Raw genomic sequence first — 15,600 nt, forward strand, 5'->3', positions numbered from 1 at the left:
CTTTAAAGCATACTACAAGTAATTTTGAGGCTATTTTCTTATAATAAAGAATCTATATTCCAAGTGACTCAGTGCTTTTTAAAAACAGTTCTAGTATCCCTTAATGGTGCAAACATTACAACACTTTCCACAATTCCAATTTGATATGAAAGGATTCAAATAATAAAGTTCTCTTATCCCGTGAAGACATCCCCTGGCAGTTCCACAGGTTTTGTCATTATTCTTTATACAGCCTTGCCCAGAGAAATTCTCTTCCAAAAGTTCTAATGTGGTCCAGGCTTCCCAACTGAGTTCTGCCTCCAACTGGATATTGATTCCAAAAGTCTAATGATATTTGCCACTTGCCAGCTTATTCTTTATCGTTTCACAAAGGTTATTCCTCGAGGACTGCACTTATAGTCTGTTACATTCTTGCAAGGCAGCTGCATGGAAAAGCTTTTTTGTGAAACGATAAAAAAGTAAGCTGGTAAATATTGTTGGAATCAGTATCCACTTGGAGACAGAACCCAGTCAGGAAACCTGGAGATCATTTGCACCACATTGTACGGTTCAGATTCCGTATGGTGTAGTTTTCCTCTGTGGTTCTTCTCTTTTGTCATTACTTTGCTTCAAGAATTCTCCCAGTCAGGTTTGTACTCTTTTATTTCCCCTGTCTTTTATTTTTCAGGCTGGCCTTCATTCTGGGATGTGATTGCTTCTGACACAATTACATTCACTGATGACTACTCCTTTGGGATGCACAGAGTTGAGACAAGCTGCACTCAGGTCAGTTTAGAGACAAAAAGGCCATTCTTATGTTAAAGTGGGCTGAAATTGTACTCACTATACTGTCTCTCTCCCCATCTAAAGACTTTCAAACCCCTTAGTTGCTCAAGTACTAATTAGGGTTGTGTGATGGGTCACAGGCATGGCAGCTGGTCGATATAAGCTGAAGTCAGAGTGCTAATGACAATATGTGTTGCGATCTGGGTTAAGTATTATTTAACAGAGCATACATAAATAGCTTGAATTAGAAGACTCTGTTCTGCAGAAATTGTATTCTGGGAGGGCATCCTTTCAAGGCTCACCTCTGAACTCTGCTGTCTTAAGTCTAAATGCAAATAACTTGGATGCTGAGAGAACTGAAGTGACTATATGTGTACTGATTCCATCACTGCACATTGCTGTGAAGTACCCTACTAGATTTCCAGTAGAAGATCCCATAGTATCTTTCCAGCCATCTGCCAAAATTACCAGCTTTACACACTTCCAATTTTCCATTATCTGCCTCATTCTTATTCTTTTGTCATAACCAGCCATCTGTGGCGTTAATGAATCAGTTCTAACGTATCAAGGAGAACATATTGCTGACCTGACATTTAGTGGAAAGATAACATCTTGCTCACAACTGTTGCACCAGTTTTAATCAACAGTTTAAATGGGCTCTTTTGTTTGTTTGTTTGTTTTAAAAACCATAATGTAGGTGGGGATCTTGTAAACACATGCACAGACACGCAGATTGAACATGAACTGATAATTCAGGATTGATTGAGGAATGATGTACAGTGGGTAAACAAGTAACAACTGATTATGCAGCAAAACAGAAACTACCAATTTGAAAGGGGGCATTTCAGGGAGAAGTGAAACTTGTGCCAAACAGGGCTTACACCCAAATAAATATATAGTAGACTCTTTCCCATGGAGATGCCGTTGCCAGATTTTTATAAGGAATGTTATCATTATAATGTGTATCATGTAGAACCACAATCTTAATTCTGTAATGTCTTAATTTCAGTAATGCACTTTAATTGGTGTGCCTGTAGGCTGTTCTCAGGCTTCTACTTCTTCCGTAAAGAGGTGTAGAAGCCAGAGTACACACTTCTTTCAGCAGTGCAGTACCATTCATTTTGTTGGAACTATTCTGATGTACAGGGTTGCCTCTTCTAAGGCACTAATACCACCACAAATGACCTCCACTAAGGCACTAAGGAGCAACCCTGCGCCGCAGAGCAGTAAAGCTGCAGTACTGCAATCCGAACTCTGCTCGCAACCTGAATTCGATCCCCGTGGAAGCTGGATTCAGGTCGCTGGCTCAAGGTTGACTCAGCCTTCCATTTTTCCAAGGTCAGTAAAATGAGTACCCCAGCTTGCTGGGGGGGGGAGTGTAGATGACTGGGGAAGGCAATGGCAAATCACCCCGTAAAAAGTCTCCTGTGAAAACGTTGTGATGCAACATCAACCCAGAGTTGGAAATGACTGGTGCTTGCACAGGGGGCTACCTTTACCTTTAAGGCACTAACAACACCACTATAATGCAGTCATTTCCCTCTAGTCAATGGGCCTAACAATGTGAATTGTTTTTCCAGCTGACAAATACCACAGTTTTATTACAGGCAGGAATTGCATTGGAAGTTTTCTTTGTTTAACTGAGAACAAAATCCATGTTTAAGCAAAAAAAAAAAAAATCCAACAGGTGAAAAATTAAGTAGTCTTATCAGCACCTGTTTTGCTCCAGTGTTAACATTCCTCTTTAAAATGTCATTGATTTAGGGAAGAAAACTGTCTCACTATAAAGTAAAAGCATCTGAGGTATTATCTGTGAAATAGCTTTCACAGTTTTGTTAGAAATACATCACTGCAGAAGTAAGTAAAATGTCAGATATTTGCGACAAGTGAATGTTAATTGAAGAGGCGTTTAGACAATAAAATGAAACTGACTGCACATTCTCTCCTTTTTTCCTTTCCTATTTGGTGACTAATTTCCCTGGAAATCTCTACAGCTATTAAGTTGTATCTGTAGAAGTCAAATGTGCACAAAAAGATGGGTTGTATATTGTTGTGCTGTGTCTAAATCACTGGCAATTGTCTGTGCAGTATTTTTTTCAGCTTGTAGGAACTGGCTTCTTTTCTCTGTCACCAGGAGCTAAAAAAAAGGTGAAATACATTCATAATTGACTGTGGGCAGCAATAGTCCTACATGAGCAAATTGGCATATGGAGAATATGGGCTGATGGCCAAGTTTGGAACATGGTAGAGCAATCATTGGATTGTTTTACTGCACTGAATGTTCAGCCCAGTTCTGGCAGCTTGCCAGTGAATGTGACCTAGGTAGCAAACTGGGAAGATGGTTAAACAGTCACATTCAGTTCTCTTCAGTTTCATATCTGTGCAGTTTCATGCTCTCAAGTTGCCAACAGAGCAAACAAGACATGATGGAGATCACAGATCACTCTTAGTCTTGTAAAGGCAAATTATAGCTTTATGCAAGTCCTATTTTGATTGAGGCCATACAGAAGAGGATATAATCGTTCAAATTCCTCATGGTTTCATTACTCAAAATTGCCTCCTGTTTGGTAACTAGCTTTTTAAAGGGGAGGGGGAAAGACACATCATTTGCCTTTCATCTTATTTATTTATTTATTTATTTGTAATTTATATCCCGCCCTTTCCACCAGGTGGCTCAGGGCGGCTTACAACATATAAAAACTAACATAAGAGTATAAAATTAAGCATAAAAGTTTAAACATTTCACAATTTACATAGTTAAAATCTAAACATTTCTCACTGTTATATACTTAAAACATTAAAAACATACAGCTATCTTACAACTACACTCAGTTCAAGTTTCAGTGCCGGTTAGTTGTGAGCCAGCCGGAAGAGGACTGTCTTACAGGCCCTGCGGAATTGAGCAAGGTCCCGCAGGGCCCTTACCTCTTCCGGCAGCTGGTTCCACCAGGAAGGGGCCATTACGGACAAGGCCCTATCCCTTGTAGTTTTCAAACGGGCTTCCTTTGGCCCGAGGATAGGGTGACCATAATGTCTGAAGGCCAGCCAGGGACACCTTTGGGGGGGGTGGAAGGTAGGGGTGCGCCGCCGGAAACAGGAAGTGACGTCACTTCCGGTGACGTCATGCCACCGCCGGAAACAGGAAGTGACACCACTTCCTGTGACATCATTTCCCCCGCGTCACCTGCCGGAAACGGGAAGTGACATCACTTCCTGTGACATCACTTCCCCCAAATGACATCATTTCCCCCAAATGCCACTGCCGGAAACAGGAAGTGACTTCACAGCACTTCCTGTGACGTCCCCAAAAATCCCCCAAATATCACCGCCGGAAACAATTTTGTTCTCAAATCCTGTATATACTTCATCAGTATATGGGATAAGGCACTTTCTCAACTGTGCTGCATAATGCAGCCTATTTATTTTGTCCTGTTTGCTCTGTTGGCTCTATCTGCGCCACCTTCATCACTTTCAGGGTGTGGATCCCCCAGTGGGGTGGTCTCGCGACTCCCTCCGCCGGCTGTTTCTGATAGCCCTGCGCCCCCTCTTTCATTTGATATGTGTCCCGTGCGGGTGCCACCCTCCCGCCAGGAGATGCCGCAAAATGAGCCCCCTTGAGGCTTATGGCGGCAGGGCTCGGGGGAAGCGAGCTAGACTGCTGTTCTTTTGAGGGGTTATAGAGTGTTTCGAGCCCGTCCCTGTGGCATCGGTCCCATCGTTGTGGGACCCAGGGGGCCGGCGCAGCAGCACACCGAAGCAGCCTGTCACAGGTCGAGATGCAGGACAGGAACCCGGAAGTGACCGACAGGCTGCTTCAGCGTGCCGCTGCGCCGGCCCCCTGGGCCCCACAACGATGGGACCGATGCCACAGGGACGGGCTCGAAACACTCTATGACCCCTCAAAAGAACAGCAGTCTAGCTCGCTTCCCCCGAGCCCTGCCACCATAAGCCTCAAGGGGGCTCATTTTGCGGCATCTCCCGGCAGGAGGGTGGTACCCGCACGGGACACATATCAAATGAAAGAGGGGGCGCAGGGCTATCAGAAACAGCCGGCGGAGGGAGTCGCGAGACCACCCCACTGGGGGATCCACACCCCGAAAGTGATGAAGGTGGCGCAGATAGAGCCAACAGAGCAAACAGGACAAAATAAATAGGCTGCATTATGCAGCACAGTTGAGAAAGTGCCTTATCCCATATACTGATGAAGTAAATACAGGATCTGAGAACAAAATTGCACCAGAAGACACAAACACAAAGCTCCCTTACACTGAATCAGTGCTTGGGTCCACCAAAGTCAGTATTGTCTACTCCAGTCACAAACACAAAGCTCCCTTACACTGAATCAGTGCTTGGGTCCACCAAAGTCAGTATTGTCCACTCCAGTCACAAACACAAAGCTCCCTTACACTGAATCAGTGCTTGGGTCCACCAAAGTCAGTATTGTCCACTCCAGTCACAAACACAAAGCTCCCTTACACTGAATCAGTGCTTGGGTCCACCAAAGTCAGTATTGTCCACTCCAGTCACAAACACAAAGCTCCCTTACACTGAATCAGTGCTTGGGTCCACCAAAGTCAGTATTGTCACATAAGAACATAAGAGAAGCCCTGTTGGATCAGGCCAGTGGCCCATCCAGTCCAACACTCTGCGTCACATAAGAACATAAGAGAAGCCCTGTTGGATCAGGCCAGTGGCCCATCCAGTCCAACACACTGTGTCACATAAGAACATAAGAGAAGCCCTGTTGGATCAGGCCAGTGGCCCATCCAGTCCAACACTCTGCATCACATAAGAACATAAGAGAAGCCCTGTTGGATCATGCCAGTGGCCCATCCAGTCCAACACTCTGCGTCACATAAGAACATAAGAGAAGCCCTGTTGGATCAGGCCAGTGGCCCATCCAGTCCAACACACTGTGTCACATAAGAACATAACAGAAGCCCTGTTGGATCAGGCCAGTGGCCCATCCAGTCCAACACACTGTGTCACATAAGAACATAAGAGAAGCCCTGTTGGATCAGGCCTGTGGCCCATTCAGTCAGGAAGGGAGGAGGGAGGGAGGGAAGGAAGGGAGGGAGGGAAGGAAGAAAGGAAGGAAGAAAGGAGGGAAGGGAGGGAGGGAAGGAAGAAAGGAAGGGAGGGAGGGAGGGAAGGAAGGGAGGAGGGAGGGAAGGAAGGGAGGAGGGAGGGAGGGAAGGAAGGGAGGAGGGAGGGAAGGAGGGAAGGAAGAAAGGAAGGAAGGGAGGAGGGAGGGAAGGAAGAAAGGAAGGAGGGAGGGAGGAAGGAGGGAGGGAGGAAGGAAGGGAGGAGGGAGGGAAGGAAGGAAGAAAGGAAGGAGGGAGGAAGGAGGGAGGGAGGAAGGAGGGAGGGAGGGAAAGAAGGCCAGCCGCCCCCCCCTCGCCAGCCGCCCCCCCCCCCCCCCCGCTTTTGGCTTACCTGGATCCAGGGCGGGTGGCGGCCTCTCCTCCGGGCTGCTGGCGGGGCTGGCGGCAGCTGCGGAGGCCGGAGAGGCCGGCGCTGGTCTCTGGAGGCCTCCAGGGACCAGCGCTGGCCTCTCCACGCTGCCTCCGCTGGTCTCTGGAGGCCTCCAGGGACCAGCGCAGGCCTCTCCACGAAGCCTCCGCTGGCCTCTGGAGGCCTCCAGGGACCAGCGCAGGCCTCTCCACGAAGCCTCCGCTGGCCTCTGGAGGCCTCCAGGGACCAGCGGAGGCCTCTCCACGCTGCCTCCGCTGGCCTCTGGAGGCCTCCAGGGACCAGCGGAGGCCTCTCCACGCTGCCTCCGCTGGCCTCTGGAGGCCTCCAGGGACCAGCGGAGGCCTCTCCACGAAGCCTCCGCTGGCCTCTGGAGGCCTCCAGGGACCAGCGGAGGCCTCTCCACGATGCCTCCGCTGGCCTCTGGAGGCCTCCAGGGACCAGCGCCGGCCTCTCCGGACCCCGCGCGCGGGCGGGGAAGGCGAGGAGTGAGGCAGCCAGCGTCCCTGCGCGTGCGCACACCGCTGTGCGCACGCGCAGGGACGCTGGCTGCCTCACTCCCCGCATTCCCCGCCCGCGCGCGCGGCCCGCCGGCTCCCCGCTGGCTATACCGGGACTTTGTAATGGTCCCGGTATAGGCAGCCCGGGAGCCGGGATTGGGTGGCCAGAACCGGGAAAGTCCCGGGAGACCGGGATGGTCTGGCCACCCTACCCGAGGACAACAAGGAGATTTTGAGTTCCCGATCTCAGTACTCTCTGGGGAATGTGTGGGAAGAGACGGTCCCTCTGTTAGGCAGGTCCTAGGCCATATAGGGCTTTAAAGGTAATGACCAGCACCTTGTACCGAACTCGGTAGAGTATTGGCAGCCAGTGCAGAGCCCGGAGTCCTGGCTGAATGTGCTCCCATCTTGGGAGCCCCAATAACAACCGGGCAGTGGCGTTCTGCACCAGCTGCAATTTCTGGGTTCGGCACAGGGGCAGCCCCATGTAGAGGGCATTGCAGTAGTCCAACCTCGAGGTGACCGTTGCATGGATCAACATTGCTAGATCGTCACGCTCCAGGAAGGGAGGCAACTGCCTTGCCCGCCTAAGATGGAAAAATGTGGACTTGGCAGTGGCTGCTATCTGGGCCTCCATCGTTAAGGAAGGCTCCAGTAGTACCCCAAGCTCTTGACCCTATGCGTCGCAATCAGCGGCGCACCGTCAAAAACGGGTAGGGGGATTTCCCTTCCCGGATCCCGACGGCCCAAGCAAAGGACCTCTGTCTTCGCCGGATTTAGCCTCAGCCCGCTCAGCCTGAGCCACTGATGTGGCCTAATAGTCACGCTGCCTTTTATGACAAACCTAAAATCTTTTTAAATCCCCCCTATGTGGCCTAGTTGAATTTTGAAAGAAGATAAAGCCCTAAACTGGATTAATTTTTTTTTTAAATTTCAGAAAACACAATCCCTAAAAACACCCTTTTTAGTGGGGCAGCCTATTTAGTGGCCCTAGGCAAACCGAAAGCAGCCTCAGACTCCAAAAACAACTCTATAAAAACCCCACCCCACAAAGCCCACACACACCAACCCTCTCACACCAACCAGGGGTAACTTAAAAAAACCAAAACATGACAGAAAGAAATGTAACTTTTAAGTTTTAAACCCCCACCCCCCAAACCCAAAACCAGGAAAAGGGACAACAGGAGAAGGCCAAGAAACTCAACTGTTAAAAAAGTGGCCTTTTCACCAATAAGAGACCTCAGGCCAAATCAGTCAACAATACCCCCCTCCCTAAAACCAGAACAGGAGGATGCAAAACCTGCAACAATAGATCCAAACAGAAGGCCAACAAACACAACTGTTAAAAAAGTGGCCTTTTAAACAATGAAAATTAGGCCAAACAGCCCCCCCCCAAGAACCAGAAGAGAAAAGGAACAACAGCAACACAACACAGCAGCAACAAATCAAACACAGAATCCTTTTAAAACAGTAAAAAACTTAACTTTTAACAATACAGGAACTTTACCAACCCCTCCCCCCCCAAAAAAAACCCCTTCACCCTAGCCCCAAGAAATCCAAGCCACCCAAATCAAGAAAAGTAAAAGGACACTGCACTTTTAAAAGTCCTCTCACTAAAGTAAGATACGGGCAAATTGGCAAAAACCCCACCCCAGGCCCCCACCCCCAGCAGAACCCCCTAACCCCAAATAAGCTTCCCAGTACTCACCCACCCAAATCTGAATAAGTAAAGGGACTCTGAGTCTTAAAAAGTCCTTTTACCAACTAAAATAAAAACAAGGACCCCAAGACTGTCTTACCTTAGTCTTCTCTTCTCCAGGTACTGTCTGGCAGGTCAGGCAAAGCTGAGAGAGAGCAGCAGCTGCTGAAGCCAAGGGCCAGTGCAGCACAATCTCTCTCACACACCAACACACCAACACAACAGCAATGGAAATGGAGTCCAGCCAGGCAGACTCCTTAAAAAAGTTCTCTGACCCTACACAGAGCAGTTTCAAAAAATACCACTTCTCTGTGATTGGCCAGATAAAACTGTTTACTTGGATACCCAAGTAAACAAAAGAACAACAATGTTGCAGATGGCTGGTGGATTAGCCCAGTCATCAGCTACACAACAGCCCTGCAAAGCATGCATTTGCAATGCATTTTGCAAATGCATGCTTTAGATTGGCTGCTGGAGCTCCTATCCCCCTCCCCCTCCCTCCCTGATCCCAGGGAGGCAATAGGAGAGGCAGGAAAAGGCTTCCAAAGGCGGGAAAGGAAGCAAGCAGCTCCCCTGAGGCTGCAGAAGCCTCTTTCCCGCCTTTTGCATTGAATTCCGTATACTTCCGAATATCTATACGGAAGCATACGGGGACCATATATGGCTCCCATTTAATGGCCTGAAAATGAAATCGGAAGTATACGGTGCCATATACTTCCGAATCAGGGGTGATTCGGTGGTCTATGCGGTTCGGCCGAACCGGATGCACACCCCTACTACCAATTGATCATGGGCAGATATCAGCTCTTCCTTTGAATCCAGGTCACTGGCTAAATTTATCCAGTCTGAAGTGATTCAGCTTTTGAAGCAAGAAATTAATGTTTGCAAACATGCCGTGGATGTCTTTGCCAGATCTATGGCATCTGCGGTAATCCTCAGTCCTCATTCTTTGTTGCGCACAATGGCTCTCTCTTTGCAGAAAAGGTACAAAGTGGAAGATCTGCCTCTCAAAGGGTTGACACTGTTCTCCGAAACTACAGATGTGTTTCTTTCTACAATAAAAAGGAATTGTCAGAAAGCTAGATCCCTGAGTGTTTTTTCATCCACTCTTAGAACATAAGAACATAAGAGAAGCCATGTTGGATCAGGCCAACGGCCCATCCAGTCCAACACTCTGTGTCACACAGTGGCAAAAAATTTTATATACACACATACACTGTGGCTAATAGCCACTGATGGACCTGTGCTCCATATTTTTATCTAAACCCCTCTTGAAGGTGGCTATACTTGTGGCCGCCACCACCTCCTGTGGCAGTGAATTCCACATGTTAATCACCCTTTGGGTGAAGAAGTACTTCCTTTTATCCGTTTTAACCTTTCTGCTCAGCAATTTCATCGAATGCCCACGAGTTCTTGTATTGTGAGAAGGGGAGAAAAGTACTTCTTTCTCTACTTTCTCCATCCCATGCATTATCTTGTAAACCTCTATCATGTCACCCCGCAGTCGACGTTTCTCCACTGCTTCAAGGCAGTGCTTCAACCAGAGGCAGTATGGCTTTGTCACTCTGTTCTTAAAAGACAGAGGCAGCAGCAGGAACAGTTGTCCTACTCATATCCTCAATGTGCTTAACAGCCTCCCTTTTTTCCAAAAAGGAAGGACATGACTTGGCCCTGGTCATCCAGTAGTCAGAACCCCCAGAGAAATCAAGAGCAACAACCCCCCAAATTAGGCTTCCCAATCCCCAGGTCCCAGCGGGGGATCCCCCGGTTTTACAGACTTCCCCCCTCCCCCATCCAGCTGGCCAGCGGGGGAAGCCCCGCCCCCACAACCATCATGCACCTCCATGAACAATTCCCATAGGAAATGATGGGGAATTGAGCCGCAATTATCGGGGGCTCTGGGGGGGCTGTTTTTTGAGATAGAGACACCAAATTTTCAGTATAGCATCTAGTGCTTCTCCCCAAAATACCTCCCAAGTTTCAAAAAGATTAGACCAGGGGGTCCAATTCTAGGAACCCCAAAAGAAGGTGCCCCTATCCTTCATTATTTCCTATGGAAGGAAGGCATTTAAAAAGATGTGTAGTCCCTTTAAATGTGAAGGCCAGAACTCCCTTGAAGTTCAATTATGCTTGTCACACCCTTGCTTTTAGCTCCGCCTCCAATGTCTCCTGGCTCCACCCCCAAAGTCCCCAGATATTTCTTGAATTGGACTTGGCAACCCTACCCAAAATTCTGACTACCCTTCCCAGTTGTGGCTAATTCTCCTATTTTTAGTAAAAGGTTAGCAAGATTTGCAGAGGTTTGGAACTCCATTTGTTCTGATAATTGGGTTTTATTGATAGTATTTTTATTTATTTATTTAATTTGAAAGGTTAAAAGTTAGAGCATTTAACCTCTCCACGGTGCAGTCCAGCCTTTGTGTTCAGCTCACTGAACTCCTCCAGAAAGGGGCAGTAGAAAAAGTCTTAGAGGAACTCCAGTCTCAGGGCTTTCATTCTAGATTCTTCCGGGTTGGTAAGAAGAATGGCAGGCATAGACCCATCCTTAATCTTAAAAGATTAAACAAATTTTTGAAAGTTTCAAAGCTTAGAATAGTCTCTCTGTATTCTGTTATTGAGTTCCTTTCTCCTGAGCCATGGTTTGTAGTCTTTGGCCTGAAGGATTTTTACTTTCATGTGCCATCTGTCCATCATATGGACGATTCCTTTGCTTCAGACAAGGTTTGGAGGTGTTTCAATATACTACTCTCCCTTTTGGCTTTGCTACTGCTCCAAGGGTCTTTACCAAATGTATGACAGTAGTGATTGCACATTTACATACAAAGGATTGTAATATATTCCATTATTTGCATGATTTGCTCATTGTAGCTCCCAATGGGAACTTTTTAAAACAGTTAGTCCTCTCCACTTGTGCTTGACTAGGCCTAGTGGTGGACTGGGAGAAATCCTGTTTGGAGCCTTCCCAACAGATGCAGTTTATAGGAGTTTCCTTTGACCCTACTAGAGCAAAGGCTTTCTTACCTGTAGACAAAGCTCTCAAATCCATGGTACAGTCTTTCCCAAGAAAATGATGGCAGTCTGTTAAAACCATACAAAGACTATTAGGCCTGAAGGTGCCCACTACTGCTTCTATTCCACTAGCTAGGCTTCACATGCATGGATTACAGATCTAGTTTGTAAACAAATATGACCTAAACATGCTCCTGACCACTGCTTTTCTGTTCCCTCCATTGGTGGTTGGAGGAGACTAACCTTTTCACGGCTATTCTGGTTTTTGGGTTCTTGAGGTTATCCTTATCATGGATGCTTCCATGGCAGGTTAAGGTGCACTCTGTGAAGGGGTTTTGGTCCAATGGTCTTCCATTAGCAGAGGCCTCCGGATCAACATTATAAAGCTCATTCTGTTAGGTTTGCCCTCATCTCATTTGCAGATATTCTCAGGGGCAGGAGGATTTTGATTCAAATGAACAATGCCCCCATGGTGTATTATTTCAACAAGCAGAGTTGCACAGGCTTCTGGAGACCCAGTCTGGAGGCCATAGAGGCTTGGGATGTGGCAATGACCATTGGAGCATTTTCCAGAGCTATTCACATAGCAGGAAATCTGAATGTGGAGGGAGACAATCTGAGCAGGGAGTATTGGACCAATTAAGAGTCCAAGTATATTGACAGGGTGTTCAACATCTGAGGGTATCCTCAAGTGGATCTATTCACCATGGCTGAATTCAGGGAGGTCATGAATTTTTGCTCCCTAGTGGGCAGAAACCCTGCCTTTCTATTATATATGTTTCAGATCCAATGTTCAGGGACCCTATTCTATGCATTTCCCCCTTTTCCTCTTCTGAGCCGTGTGAGAAGGAAACTTATGGCCAAGAGATTGAACTGCATTCTCATAGCCCCTTTTTGGCCACCTCAGATCTGGTTTGCAGAGCTGTACCACTTTTGCAAGTTCAGAATTCACAGTGTTCCCACCTGCTCTGTACCACAATGTTGCTAGACTGCATCTGGCAGTATGGAGAATCCAGTCCTAGGGATATTGTTTTCCCCTGGAGTACAGGAAAACTTTTGCAAGCTAGAAAGTCCTCTACAAGGTATTCTTATGGTAGAAAATGGGTCCATTTTGAGTCTTGAGTATCATCAAAGTGATAATTCCCCTTCATTTGCCCACTGCCCCATGTCTAGGAGTCCTTTTCTTGGCTCAAGAAGGGTTGGCAGTGTCCTCAGTAAAGATCCACCTTGCAGCCATTTCAACATTTTATGAGGAAGTAGATGGTAGTTCCCTTTTCTCACATAAGTTAGCTCAGCTTTTTCTTAAGGGATTGTCAAATGTTTTTCTTCCCACTCCCTTCACTGTTCCCCAGTGCTGCTGTTGTTGACCCAGTTGATGAAACCACCTTTTGAACATTTGGCCACATGTCTTTACCAGGTGCCCCCTCCCGCCCTCACCCTCTCCCTGCAGGCTGCCGAGTCACCAACATGGCATCCCTGGGTGTGCCAGGGAACCTGCAAATAAAAGCAGCTGGCTGGCAAGGCAAGAGGCGGGGCAGAGGGAAGCAGCTCGTGTGTTGTTATTATTCTGTTTACCTGGATTCTAGAGCAAATGGGTAGTTACCTTTCGTATTTAAGGTCATCCTGGAGGCAAAATAAGATAATATCTGGGAACCTTGTTCGGTGTCTCCCTACAAATTGCATCAGCAACAATAACCTGCCCCCTTTTTGGCTTGGCAGGCTCACACTTACTTTCAGTGCCCAGTTTTTCTTGTTTATTTATTAATTTTTCCAATTTATATTCCACCCTCCCTGCAAGTGGGCTCAGGGTGGATCATAACAGACAGACCATTCAGCATCACAACATATGAAAACCAATCAATAAATAAAGCACATTAAAATAGGATAATTTAAAAACAGGTTGCACTATTTGTTACATCTAAACTAGTACCACTGGACTTATTAGAGCCCACTTTGTGTAATCTGAACCATGTAGAAGTGATGACTTTGGCATCACTTTGGCAGAGTGATGGTTTTACTTTTGTAAGTAAGGTTATTACAAACCAGAAACAGTACAGATCATTAAGTGCTTGCAAAATTCAATAGTGTATGAATTAAATATTACTGAATTAGTACAATTTTAATTCAATGAAAAATAAAACATATAATTCAATATGAGTAGCAACCCTTTGAAATCTTTCCACATTGCACTTCTAATTAATGTTTCCTGTATGCTTAACATCAGATCATATCTATATGGGTTTATGTGCCTTAAAAATATGTCATTAAGGCCCCTTGTGCCCTTCTAAGGTGTTGAGGCACTAATTTTCTCCAGTGCAGTAAATAGCAGCTCTCTGGGTCCTTTCAGGTTGGGCAAACAGTACAGGTATATGTGTGTTGGGGAACAACATCATAATTCTGGCTTAAATTAGCCCCCCGCATTCCTAAGAAGAGAGTTCCCAACATAGAATTCTGAATCTCAGGGCAGCCATGGATCCACCACATAAACTTGCAACATGCGATACTGTATTTTTTCTTTAGTAACAACACCTCTATTATTTTTATAATCATATTCCTATAGATAAAAAGATCAGTCATAGAAAAACTGATCTGCATTTGTTCTTTTCTCCCCTTTTGCGAAATCTTATATTTACAGATTGAAAAGTAGAAGCTGCACTCATAGATTTTTCTTCAGTAAGTCTCATTGATGCACATGCACTAATAAAAATTGTCTCTGATGCTAGATGCAAAATGCCTGTATATTTTCTTGGGTATAATTATGGTAGACCACTCTCCTGAAAAGCCTTTTTTATTACAGCCTGTGTACGTAATGAAATCCACTGGCATAACCAGGACTTTTTTGGAGCAGGAATACACAGAAATGCAGTTCCGGATGGCTTAAAGCCAGGGTGTGTGTGACCTAAAATGCAAATGAGTTCCTGCTGGGCTTTTTCTACAAAAAAGCCCTGTGCAACAATGGTGATTTCAGAGGTGTGGCCTAATATGCAAATGAGTTGTTGCTGGGATTTTTCTACAAAAAAAACATTCTTCTTTCTAATGATACTTTATGCTGTCACATCCCTAGCAAATAAGGAGGGCAATGACCAAAACATGAAGTCTAGGTTTATTGATAACTTAAAACATTAAAAACCCTTCAAAAAAGGGTCTCCTTTGTGTGTCTCAAAGAGTGGTCCATGGTTTGGTTACAAGTACCATCTTTGTAACATCTGAAGAAGTGTGCTGTACACAAAAGTTTATACTCTGAATTAAACTTTGTTGGTCTTAAAAGGTGCCACTGGACTCAAACTTTGTTAAGTATCATCTTTGTTTTTCATTAAGATTCCAATGAATGCTAATCAGTTGTGTTTTTTTTTTCAGTGTGGTGCTCATCTTGGTCATGTATTTGATGATGGGCCTCGTCCAACTGGTAAACGATATTGCATAAACTCAGCTTCGTTGTCTTTTGAGTCTGCAGACACGACCCAGCCCGGAGAGGGAAACATTAGTTCTACTTCTGTCCAAACAGATAAGACTGAGCTGTAGAAGGTATTGCTCAGAAAGCTCATGTTACTAGATGAAGAATATTATCCTAAATCACCTTCTTTCCTATTTTTTTTTTAAAAAACTTGTAAAGGTATTCTGAACTATCAACATATTTTCCTATATGAAAATGGGGGCCTTGCGTGCCAATGTACTTTTATTATATGATTGCATCTAAATAATTATGAATTCATGATCTTTGGAAGAATCCCACAACAAAAGAGACTTGGGCATCATGGATTGTTGCCTGCATAATGGTTTGTAACAAACAGAAGATTCAAATAATAACCCTCCTTTTTTGTGAAAGAGGAAGAATTACAGTTTCCACAGTCAATGCAGACTGCAGTACAAAACAGCATTCTGATATCTGTTGTACTTTAGTGATTTATTCTGATTTAAGTGCCTGTGGCCATGCATAATCAGTTACCAGTTGGGAAAGACCACATCCTTGAGAGATGGATTATGTTCAGTCCATCCTTTGGCTGAGATTTCTCCCCACATAGAATCATAGACTCATAGAGTTGGAAGGGACCTCCAGGGCCATCTAGTCCAACCCCCTTCGCAATGCAGGATACTCACAAATACCTCCCCCCTAAATTCACAGGATCTTCATTGCTGTCAGATGGCCATCTAGCC

At 45.8% G+C, this 15,600-nt stretch overlaps 1 protein-coding gene across 6 annotated transcripts in view; it reads left to right on the forward strand.

Moving 5' to 3' along the window:
* MSRB3 (methionine sulfoxide reductase B3) overlaps positions 1-15,222 on the forward strand; it is a 145,009-nt gene extending 129,787 nt beyond the window's left edge. The window contains exons 6-7 of one of the 6 annotated variants that reach the window (XM_060244994.1): positions 668-765; positions 14,803-15,216. In XM_060244994.1, the coding sequence (XP_060100977.1) occupies positions 668-765; positions 14,803-14,967 (263 nt within the window). In that variant the 3' untranslated portion in view covers positions 14,968-15,216. Of the gene's footprint in view, positions 1-667; positions 766-14,802 lie in introns of all 6 variants that reach the window. The other 5 variants (XM_060244997.1, XM_060244992.1, XM_060244998.1 and 2 more) reach the window with 5 other exon arrangements.
* The last annotated feature ends 378 nt before the right edge of the window (positions 15,223-15,600 follow it).

Source organism: Heteronotia binoei, chromosome 8 (genome assembly GCF_032191835.1).
Source record: "Heteronotia binoei isolate CCM8104 ecotype False Entrance Well chromosome 8, APGP_CSIRO_Hbin_v1, whole genome shotgun sequence".
NCBI lineage: Eukaryota > Metazoa > Chordata > Lepidosauria > Squamata > Gekkonidae > Heteronotia > Heteronotia binoei.